This window comes from Agelaius tricolor, unplaced genomic scaffold, assembly GCF_023055355.1.
Source record: "Agelaius tricolor isolate 1412-34295 unplaced genomic scaffold, bAgeTri1.0.p SCAF_3, whole genome shotgun sequence".
NCBI lineage: Eukaryota > Metazoa > Chordata > Aves > Passeriformes > Icteridae > Agelaius > Agelaius tricolor.
In genome coordinates, this window is record NW_027269263.1 from 27,496,770 (window position 1) to 27,509,110 (window position 12,341).

At 38.2% G+C, this 12,341-nt stretch overlaps 1 protein-coding gene across 3 annotated transcripts in view; it reads left to right on the forward strand.

The window, feature by feature from the left end:
* ATP2B1 (ATPase plasma membrane Ca2+ transporting 1) overlaps window positions 1-6,693 on the forward strand; it is a 60,497-nt gene extending 53,804 nt beyond the window's left edge. For 2 of the 3 annotated variants that reach the window (XM_071423303.1, XM_071423304.1), the window contains exon 22: window positions 3,779-4,032. In XM_071423303.1, coding sequence (XP_071279404.1) covers window positions 3,779-3,804 — 26 coding nt within the window. In that variant the 3' untranslated portion in view covers window positions 3,805-4,032. Of the gene's footprint in view, window positions 1-3,778 lie in introns of all 3 variants that reach the window. The other variant, XM_071423305.1, reaches the window with a different exon arrangement.
* The last annotated feature ends 5,648 nt before the right edge of the window (window positions 6,694-12,341 follow it).

The window sequence follows — 12,341 nt, forward strand, 5'->3', positions numbered from 1 at the left end:
GTCAACAAAAACAGATTTCTTGCACTGTAGCACAAGCAATACTCAAGTAAGCAAGCTGATTTGGAAGCAAACGGTATGTTGAAGATACGAATGTAGTTAGAACATGGAGCACTAAATGCCTTTTCTTTGTAGCCTGTAAGGAACTTTATGAATCTCTGCTTTCATTGGACCTTATTTACTGAATAACAACTTTTTCAACATCAGGATTCAGGTGGCGAAACAAGGCTTCTAAAATGCATACAAGTCAGAAGAAATGCGAGTTAGCTAATATAAAAGGAAAAAGAAATTAAGCATTAAATGGCAAAACTTTCATTCGAATCTGAAGGGTTCTTTTTCCTCTCTAGGTTCTTCTGGGAGCAGTTCATAAGCCATCAGTGACAGCGAAGTTTGTCTCACCTCAATTCTACCATCTCTATCTTGTGCTCTAAGTGGCATTTCAGTTTCAGCCTTCCTCTCTGTAGAGGCTGGAGATTTATTTACTCTTGGATGTAGGCCTAAACTCTGGAGCCAGAAGATGCATAGTAGTTGTAGTTGAATACTGATAGCCAATATCTTTGTTCAGAATTTTCCATCTTAATACATGTTTAACTTTCTTCTCTAACTTCCTAGAGACTGGTTAAATAATTGGTTTTTTAAAATAACTCTGAGAGGGCTTCTTCTCCCCCTTCCCCTCCCTGCTTAAACTTTCAGATTACCAGATGGATGAAGACCCTTAATTTCAGGAGCTGTCTTAAGTGAAATGGTGAAATCTTCAGACTTTATTTATTTACTTGCTTTTATTATTATTTTTGGGCTCAGCCAGAATTCGTTTGTGAGCTCGCACAAGCATTTACCTCTGTATTTGTTCTCTGGTGGCGAGACAGGTATTTCCCTACCTTGCAGTAGTACTGAGAAGCTCAGCTCACAAATTTGCATGCCTCAAGAACACAAAATGAAAAGTAGATTTAGCACTTAAGGATGCACAGGATTGCATCTCCTAGTTAAAATGCTAATTAGTAACCTGTATCCCTAACTACACTCCAGAACATTAATTAGACATTCAGAATTCTCTAGAGAGCAATGTCATTCCATGCTGCTATTTGAGCAGAATCTACTGGGCACTGCAGCATCTCATTGCATCAAATGACCAATGCAGTTACAGAGCTACCATAGCAGAGAACTAGTTTTTTATTCTCACTATTACAGTCTTCTGCTACACCCTCCAGAAGAGCAGCTTTTGAGAACTAATATAGATTAATGGGAAGCAGATGTGTTATTGTCTCTTTTTTGGAGCTGCTTGTTGGAAAATAGTTCCTATAAAGTAAGGTTGCAACTCTTAAGCAGCCATCTGCTTAGGAGGATTTGGAGTGCCAACTGCATTCCTTGCTATTCTGGTACTAATATGAGGAAGGCCTGATGACAGTATGAATTACACTTAACAAATTGTCTTGTTTGCACCTCACTTACATGATTTATTTATAGTTATCCCTCTAGTTTAATTATCCTGAGTGATTGAAAATAGAGCCTTCAAAACACTAGATTTTCCCTTTCAAAGTGCTGAAAATTTGATTTCTGCCTTTGTGGTTGGACTCTTAGGGTCCTGGGCTTGCTGTAGTGTCTGGTCCACTTGTGTAGTATGCATTCTGCATGGGCACCAAGCTTTATTGTGGGTATGCATATATTCTATGATAATTACAGCTGTCCTCTTAAGCCAGAATTGTTTTTCATTGCTGCTGATGTTTTAAATTCTCATCTGTAAGCAATGAACAAACAGTCCCATGAGACATTCATATTTCATTTTGCCACATAAATGGCACAGTGGGATGCAACATGTCAAATAAAGTCATTGCAAGCTTTCAGTCTGGTATTGTCACTGCTAATTTTCTTGGTAAGTGCCAATCCAGTTCAGGCAGCTGGCTGGACTTACTTAAACCTTGTATAATGCGTCAACTCCTTGACAGCGTGCTCAATTCTTTTCATGCAATGAACAGTAAAGTATTAGCTGCTGTTATAATCTTTTTTCCAGCACATTCTCTCTCTTTTCTGTCTTCCCCTTACTGGTAGTTATGTCCTCCCCCTTGATCGTGTGCCCCATCCCTGTTTCCCCTTATTCCCTGTGCCTTCTTCCCTTGCCTCCATGGTTAATTGGGCTCAGCATGTACCTGTATTATAAAAACGGGGACATGATCACTTTGGAGTAAAATTCTTTGTGCAAGTCATCTGAGGGAGCATCTGGGGAAATGATGCTACTTCTAGAACACAGTTGAGACGTGAGACTCATGTGCAGTGGTTATTTATCATGTGCAGTTGTTCCATTTAACCAATTTGATTTAATACATTGCTTTTGGGGAGCCCTTCTCTGTTTACAGGGAACTTCCCAGGTGTATCTTAGCTGTTTTGAAGTCTCTGCTCTTGATCTGCTTGACCTTCCAGCTTCATTCCCTCATCTGGAAGTCACTTTATTTTTCCTGTTGAGGAACTCTGGAAGCACTAGTCATGATGTGTTTCTCAGCTTGAAACATCTTGGATGCGCTAAGAAAAGCTTTAAATTTGACTTGCTGTTTGTAACAGCAAGTTCTTGTTTACTACAGAGTTGCTCTGCTGCTTACTATTTAACACCATTTCACACTGCTTTGCTGGAGACTTGCTCAGGGTAGGGATGTTGAGAATTGAATAAGGAGTCAACAGGAGGGGGAAACTGTCTTGGGAAAAGTGTTGGATAAACGAGAGAATGTCTTCTGCCTCAGCTTACTTGTTTTATCAGTTCAAGAATGGATCCTCAGTTTCTCCAGTTGATCAGGGAAACACGAGGCATGGGAGAAGGGGGGGTGTGGGCAGCTGGTTTCATCATTCAAATAATAGTTAGAAAAGCTTAAATTCAAGTCAGCCTGGACATGCACAATTTGCAGAATAAAGGTGTGCTTTCTTTTGTATCTAATCTAACTATGAAAGGTTTATTTATGAAATCTGCTAGCTTGGCTTTCTGATTCAAGAAATATTAAACAACTAAAAGACACAAAACAGTCCTCAGCCTGGAAAGTATGTCCATGAATTCAATGTAAATCGAAGACTCAGCAAAGGCTGATCATCCTGCTTTTCTGCACTACTTAAGTAGTACCTTCAAAGTTACAACCTGTCCTGGCTACTAAACAGTACAACACAGTATTCAATTTCCTACTTCTGGTCTTAAGTTTCCAAAGCACTGTTCACTAAGGAGCTTTCTCTAGAGTGGTAAATGGCTATATACTCGAATATTTACAGCTGTTACAGCGGTATCCTTTTTTGCATGACTTTGTAAATGTTCGTTCATTGTGACATTGGCTTACACTTGCTTGGCTTTTTCATAGTCAGTTGACATCCTAATTCCTAGCATGAGAATTAGTGACCCTTTTATCCCCTAACTTATTTTCAGCCTCTCCCCTCCTTCCCTCCCTCCAGCCTCACCCAAATATTCAATAAAACACTCATTGAGATTTAATTTTTGAATAAGTAAATATTTGTTGGCCTCACTTCTGAAAAATGCTTAGCCCATGTTAAATAATTAAACAACTCTAGTGCCATGTCTGTATTTTAGGGCCCTTCAGCTTTTTGCAGTGCTTTCACAATTTTTATTCCTACTGTGTAGACTGGCAGTGCTCTACTGAAATGCTCTTCATTTTTTACAGTTTATTGCAAGTTCCACTGCATCATACAAATTTGATTCACTCATGTCTAGCTGTTTGTGGATTCAAACTCATAAGAACCATGCCATTATCAGTAAATATGCAGCATTTTAACAATACTCTTTCTTTGTTTACAGATCCGAGTGGTGAATGCATTTCGTAGCTCCTTGTACGAGGGGCTAGAGAAACCTGAGACACGAAGTTCAATTCACAATTTTATGACGCATCCTGAGTTTAGAATAGAAGACTCCGAGCCTCATATTCCCCTTATTGATGATACTGATGCTGAAGATGATGCTCCAACAAAACGCAACTCTAGTCCCCCTCCCTCTCCCAATAGAAATAACAATGCGGTTGACAGTGGAATTCACCTTACAACAGACAAGAACAAGTCTGCTACCTCTTCATCCCCAGGGAGCCCACTACATAGTTTGGAAACATCACTCTGATTGTAAGCTGAATGTTAACACACTAGCTGCATTGTAAAGAAATTGAAACTGGGTCTCTTCACACATTATGATGGACAAGATGATATTCTTGTCTTGGACTTCAACAGAAGAAACACTTGTACGAATGTAGATTTATTTTTTTAAAAAAAAGCTTTCTGCCAGACTGGAGGGTGCTTTTCTGTGGGTGGGAGTAATAATGAACTCTGACAGATAAACAGTAACTCAGCATAAGTGACCTGTGGATCATCTGTTGTACTATGAATGGTCCTGAAGAGTGTGTTAGCAGAGCTTTAGTTTATCATGATCCTTTTCTGAGGGGAAAGCTGGGAAGGGCAAGGAGGCCCTGGATCATTGAATTGATACTTTAATTTCTGCTGTTGGCTGTTAATAATTTGGATTATTTATGTTTATAAATGATACAGATCTGTTTACAAGGTTTGTAGATACTTTTTTGTTCCTGTTCATAGATGGGAAGCTTCCTTATAAATGATGCAGAGAAGATGAAAAACAAAACAAAAAACCAAAAAAACTAGTCCTTCAAATACTGCTGTATTTTCAGGAAAAGGGTGTTTCTATTGAAACTGTACTAAATTTTGCCTGCAATTTACCTTGTTAAATATTGTAGATAAATTGCTACTACTAATAGCCAAATAGATAACACTAATGCTTTGTAAAAACATGAGCAGTGGTGTTCTAATGAAGTTATGGCCTCTGTCCTAATTAGTTTCTTAAATACATTTACTACTTAATGGTTTTGAAACAACTGTTTAATTTTTAAAAATTTTGAGAAACTTAATGAATAACTTTTGTTCAGAACTTAGTAGGATTGTTTAATGCAGGACATCAATACGTGATGGAACTTGCTTGAAATATTTCTGTTATCTCGGGCAAAATGGATTAAATCAAAATACATCAGAATCTTAGTCCTTTGTTTTTGTCTAATCATGTTAGTTTAGTGCTGTCTTGGTGAACTGTGAGTGGAACTGTGATTTTTTTCTAATCTATAGAATCCTTCATGCAGCATGAGGGCTGTTGGCATTTTGAAAGGTTGTTAGTGGGTAGCATACATGTTCTCCTTTTTGTTTTTGAAACTTGTTTGTAAACATGAATAAATCTGCCCTTTTGTTAAAATAAAATTGCAGCAATGGTTTCTTACAGATTTTTTTTCTCAGCTCCTTCACTGGAAATAACAGAAGGTACTCTTTTGTGTTACTGGTTACCTTTAAACTGCAATTTCAAGATGGTAACAGCCCCACTCCAAATAGCTCTCTGGGTAAATGGAATCATGATGGCTGCCTCCAGAATGAATGTAAGTTAAGGTACTCAAAAGTCTTCACTGAGCCAAAAGGATACTCCTGGGGAATTAATAGGTCTGCCTGAAATTCCAAGACTTACATTTATTACATGGTACTCACAGTATCTCTGACTGCTTAAGTGAGGGAGACTGAGAACTGACATAAAGCACAGGTGAAATGCACCAGAACTGATCGGCTAGAGATTGACTGAAGAAGTCATGGTCTGCCTCTGCTGTATTGTTCAGACAGCGAAGGATGATGAAACAGTACTTGGTCTGGCACTTCCTCATGTTTTCTTGGTCCAATACTGCTTAATAGTGCAACAGAAGACATGAGTTGTAAGATTTTCTTTTTCCAGCTCTGTATTCTTAAAAATACCAAATGAATTTTTTTGTTAAATAATCCAGAATTACGGACATTTTTTAAGGTGGTCCCTTCAAAGGACTGCAAGAATTAAGTTGGCAATGAGGAAGGAGATAATAGTGGAGCTAACTGCAGAAATGAGCAGGTTGGGAAGCTCAAGCACATCTTTCCCTTGTGGTGGGGTACATGCATGCTTGGGGTTGTCCTTTAGTGGATATTGTTCAACCTGTGGCACTGTATCCCACTGTCAACCACTCCTGAATTCCATCTTTTCTATTGTACTTCAGTAAATACACTGAATTCTAGGCAAGGGGGTCGAGGGTGGGGGGTTGCACTTGACACTTTGTATAGTGATTTCTCCCACATGTTTCTAGCACTTTTCTTACATCATAGTTCTTATCTAGAGCGCTTGGTTGGGGGGTCAGTTTTTATGTAAGCTATTTTCTCTTTACTACAAAAGTCAGATAAGCACTGGCTTAAAATAAAAGGAGTTTTCTTTACCTGTGAAGTACACTGCCATGTGGAAAACTATCTTCGTTTAACTTCGTTAATGAGTAATGATTTGACTTCATTTCAAAACAAACTTTAATTTTCCCCTCTTCTCTAGGTGTGATCATGACTGCATGTTAATCTTTTTTGGAATAATATCTACACTTAAACCTTTTGTGGGGGGTGGGATGGTGAATGTAGGCTTTGTACATCGCTGGTCCCTCTTGATTCTGTTAACATCAATGTGCTGTTCTTGCAGGAAACATCCTTACAGAAATAAGGAAAAGTTGTTTAAGAGGGGGGTATGCTTTCTTTGTGATCTCAAGAAATCATAACATTGCCTAGATTATGAAATGGTTTTCACTAAGCTCATGAGGCCTTCATTGCCTTTCTGGTTGTAAGGTTTACTTGTCTTTCTTCTTGTAACTGAAATAAATAAAAGTGCTGTTCATCTCAGTCTGTATGGGGACTGAAATTCTTGAATATCAGTACAGTACTGATTTAATCCGGAAATGCATGCCAGTTATACAAAACAGCTCTTGCTACAATTTTGCACTCATTTGCTTTGAGGAGGTCATGGTATATAGTGTACATTGTTGAGTGATAGTGACTTGGAACATAAACTCAGTTCTACACTGAGCAGCTTAAAATGTGGTTTGGAGTGGCTTAAAATGGGATTCCTGGGTGGGATGTCTGCTATAGGTGTGTACATCTTAGGACATCTCATCTTGGCTCTGAAGGAGGGCTGAAAACAGTAAATAATATAAGAGGACTTTTTTTTTTTTTTTCCATATTGGCCTTAATAGGAAGAGGAAAATGCTGCATCATGGAGTAGTCTGGAACCAAATGCCTTAATGCTAAATAAGTGGGTAAATGCAGAGGTCTATAGCAAGTACAAGCAGCCAAAACATATGAAATAACATACTCAAAGGCTTTCTTAGAATAACAGCAAATTTTCCAATGTGTTTTAAGTAAGCAAGCAAATGTAATATTCATGGAAGTGTAACTTGTGTATATTGAGTATTGGAAAGTGATTCCAAAGGCCTGATAAGTTCAATTTCTACTGCCAGTAGTTCTACCCTCTGCAGAGCTCTAGAATAATCCAGATCATAGTTAGCATTACATAGATTAAAGTAGAATATCTTAATGTCTGTACTACTTTTCTAATGCAAATACTTGGTTTTAAAGAGTTGCTGCTTTTTTCCACCTGCACCCTCTCCCCCAGCAGTGCATTTCTTCTCATCTTACAGATTTCAAGCCCTCACTGAAGTACCTTAACTTTGTTGGATGAGCCTGGCCAGCATAAAGGGTCCAGCTCCAATTTATCTCCTGACTGATTAGGCCTGCTTATTCAGGACCATGTCATGAGAAATTCTGGGCCAGAATAAAGAGCCTTATAGTTGTTCCTGCCAATCTTCTCCCCTGAACTGTGTCCAGAAATACCTAGCCACCTTCCTCAGGAGGTTGCAGCATCCATCAAGGAGATATGACTTAGTTTCTTAAACAGAAGCCTCCTACAGGTAGTACTTGTCCTTTGTGCTCAAAGATGAGGGCTTGCTAAGAAAATGATGGGATGGGTTTAGACAACTGAGAAAAGACAGCATGTAAAAGGTAGCACACTAGATAGTGACCCTTTACTACTGTTATGAACACCTAATGTAGAGGTTTTTTACAAAATTTATACAATTAGCAGTTTGAGAAGGGTACCTTGGCTTGCCCCAAATAGAAGACAGTGGGAATTTAAACTTGGAAAAATAACTAACAGGAGTATTTCAGGGAATTAACAGCTTTTGGAGAAAGTGTACATTCTGGAATACTGGAACATCATCTCACATTCTGGTGTAATGACAAGTGTCAATCCAAACCTGAAGCAGCAGTTGCTCACTAAAATGGAAGTGTGCATTCTGGATCCCTTTGAGCCCTTGCACATGTAGCAGTATTTAACTATTCTTAGCATCTTCACTAACTTTCCTAGGCTGCCTCTCTTGAAGGGCACAAAGCTCAATTATGCTGAAAGACTGTAAGTATGATCATACAGAAAATTTTCAATGTCTTCCTCCTTGGCAAAGGAGGCCTCCTTGGCCTTGGTTTCACTCCATGGCAACTGCTCAGGCACAGAATGAATACTGGCTTTTCCTGTTTTAAAGCTCTCAGTCTCTTGTAGAGAATTAGGGTGTACTGTTCAAATGCTTTGTGTGAAAAGCCTCCCAAAGCTATTGATTTAAGATATAATAAAAACCACAAACCCAGTCTACAAATAAACCCTGGAAGATCTGTTTGTTATCTTTGACAATTTCAGTATTACAAATACAGGATTTAACTTGACTTCCTCAGTTTTCCACAAGCTGGTTGCTCTGATGGCTGCTAGGTACAAAGCCTCTTCAATTATGACCTAAGGTTGTTGCAAGATCTGAAGGTAAGCCTGTATTTGGCAGATATTTGTGGGGAAATACATAGCTTGTTTTGAATACTGTGCTGGCAGCTTCTGCATAGTGTTTTGTGCTATGTATTTTAGGAGAGAATCTGCAAAATGAACAATTTACAAAATTCAGAGCCATGCAATGGGACCTGTAAAACGATAGATAAGTGGCACCGAATGCTTGAAATAGGAAATTCTTCAAACTGATATTTTGGTATAAACCAGGATTTTGCTTTGGACAACACTGCAATAGAGATGGGAAGATTTCTCTTTAATCACTTGCCATGTATTGGCCATTAATATTCTGATCAGTGCATCAATTTAATTCATTGAGGACCATCATTCAAAAAGCATTCTAATAAACAAGTGTTTTTAAATAAAAAGAAAACTCTGGAGAAGGTACTTTTTTTGTCATATTTTAATTTCTCTAAAAGATGAGTCATTCTTAGCTTCTTTCCTTTTGCCAAATCAACTAGGCTCTGCTCTAATAAATCTAGCAGTATATAGACATAAATTACGACTTGGTAACTCCCTCCTGTCTTCCCCCTTCCAGTCTGCCAAGGATGATTATAGGGAATCAGTGAAGGACAGATGGGGTAGGATGTGCAGGTGTGGATTTGTCTCTTTTATCATATTTCTATCTTGCCTTTTGATCCTCTCTTCTGCTTTCTTCTTCAAGTTCTCACCCATTCTCAGTAAATTTGGGGAGTACTTTTTATATGGTAGCATCCTTTGGTGCTATAGCCCAGAGCAACTCATAGGAGAGCTCTTTCAACATCATCTATGAAAAGAACTGGCTTTGGAAAAATAAAGAATGAAAGAGAGACAGACAGCTTTTTTTTCCTAATTAGTAAAAAAGACATTATGTGTTTCATTATGAAATTTTTAAGCCCAAAAGAATTTGCAGGCCAAATATCACCAGAATGGCTTGGCTGATTACTTAGCCCATAAAGATTCAGAACACAGCTAAATTGATGCCATTATAAGAAATTAGTTTCTGATTTTCCCAGCCAGTCAAAAGTGACAGCACATGAAACTGCCTGAACACAAGAAAACACACAGAGAGGTTAGGGAGTCTTCATCCTTGGAGACATTCAGAACTCAGCTAGACACAGCCCTGAGCAGCCTGCTGTAGCTGATGCTGTTTTTAGCAGAGGTTTGGAAAAGATAACCTGCAGAGGCCCTTGCCAACCTCAGTAATTCTCTGATCCTGAAATTCTTGAGCTGGAGGTGTAATTCTGTTGGGTTTCTTCATTATCCTCATGGATATTATTTCCATACATAGATGGAATTCAACAAAGACGCCGGTCACTGGAACAATCAAACCTAAAGCAAAGCAAGGAAGCAACTGATTATTTTCTTTCTCTTATCTTAAACTGACCTGACCAAAAGGCTTGCTGATTTTTGCCTGCTGTAATGCTTACTGTGGTAGCAGAGCTTGGATCATTTCTGCTCTAGTAAACCTTCTTGAATCATGACTGGCAGTCTGTAGTTCATAGGAAAGCCCACAGTTTTTAACATGACCAATAGAAAGCTGCAGACCTGTGGAAACCAGCTTCTCTTTAAGGAGAGGATTTCTCAATTTGTTATTTGCCTCTTTCAGGCATAGAAAGAAAAAAAAATTAGCTGTTTCTAAGGGAAATTAAACTCCAGCTTATTTGAAGATTTGTGTGGTTTCATTGCCTTGCTCACTGCTTGGGACATTCTTGAAAGAACCTGGTCCTTTTTTTCAAAGTTACTATTTTTTTTTTTCTGCTTTCAAGTGTTTAAGATCAGCTTCTAAAAAAGATTCTCTTGCAGGCATATAAAGTTAGTGAAATTTATATTATTCTAATGGATCAACACAAAGAGCACTGAAAAGTATGTTTTTAGTCATAGAAGGCTATAATTTACCTGGAATTGAGAAGCTAACTTTTCTCCTTATCTTAGTTCATGGAGTGGTGGTGTTACAGGCTTTTATCTAATTGAGCTAAGTATAGGTGAAATTAAATGAAATGCCATATCAGTTCTGATCTTGCATACAAATGCTGCCTTCTTCTGCCTGCAGTTGCAGAAATGTTTTGCTGCACTTAAAAAATTTAGTGTTGTATCAGAGTTGGATTCTCTTTTTATTGCCTCTCACATAATTGTCTATAAAACTTTAATGCTGATGTAAGAAGATATTATGAAACTGCCATTCTGATCTTAAAAATGTTGCAATATGAAAAGTTTCAAAGAGTCCATGCATAACCTGCATAGTAAAATTGGCTGGCTGGATGATCAAATGTCATAGTAATGAGACGATTCAACCCAAAATTTGACATTCTAAATTTTGAAAAAATAGCTGAGTTTCTGCAAAACAGAAACATGGTCTTTTTTTGTTAGAAATAATACATTCCTTATGAAACTAAAACACATTTAAAACAAGTATGTTTAGAGGATGTGGGGGAGTGCCTACAACATTAACTTCCAATATGCTATATAATGGCTCTTTACCTTAAAGGTGCAGAAATCTTTATAATTTTCATCTGTGGAGTCAATATATTGAAGCATGTTTCATTTCAAAAGTCTTAATGATTCAATAAAAGATAACTCTACAGCAGGAGGTTAAAAGTATTCTGAACTGCCATTTTTAAGGAGCTTGGGATGATGCCCAGCCAATTCTGTAGGCATGTCAGTACTTAATAACAATAGTTATTATGGCTTTAAATCTTACTGACTTCAGTCTTTTTCAAAAGGGCCATAAACAGTCCAAGTCTGAATATCAACTAAATGATCAAGTGTCAGCTTGATACCAGTCAACACAATCAGCATTTTACATATTTGAATGAAGAAGTGCTACAGGCTTTTTGATCACTGGACGAGGAGTGTGAGCTGATAAAATACCACTTGAGAAAATCATTTCCCATTGGTTTTCTTTATTACTGTTCCCAAAGGCAATCAGCACAACCAATAGACCCCTCAGTGTTTGTTTTCCAAGGTCATGCTTCATCTCTGACAATCATTGTCAAAAAGACTGAAATACTGGGACACACTTGTATATGCTATCATATACCCAGTTTGGAACATTGCACTTGGAATCAATCCAAGTCCAACAGTTAAACCATAGATAGCTATTTCCAAACTGACTACATCTGAAATATTGCCAAAAACAGAAGTGCTCCCGTGACTTTCTTGCTTTGTTTTAGTCTAGCAAATCTTGATGATTTTGCTGTAACTCAGAAATCAGGCTTCAGTGGAAACTTCATGGAAGAATTTATTTATGTACTAAGCACCCTAATAAAATTATACAGCTCAAGTGGTTTGCTTTGGTGTTATGAAATGAAAGGGCTTAGCTGTTTCTAAGAAGGAAATTTGTTATTTTTCTGTTCATGCCTGTTGGTCTACCATCTCCAAGCTTTTGAAAAAGCTTTGCCACCTGCCAAGGAGGATCTGGTGCTGGGGATTTCTTTTGCTCTCCCAGCAGGGAGTGTCGACAAGTTCAACTTATAAGTATCTGTACAGTCAGCCTTGTCAGCTTTCCAGCAAAACTGTAGCTTTTATAAGCAAACTGCTCCACCTCATTGCAGGGATGTGATTGGGTTAAACTGATCCTTTCACAGAGTGGAGATGCAGTATGTGATGCTGGCCCAGGTTACCACTCCTCTCTTCCTGCAGCGTTCCCTCTGTTTCATTGCAACAGCGCCTGTGACAGTGTGGTCAACCA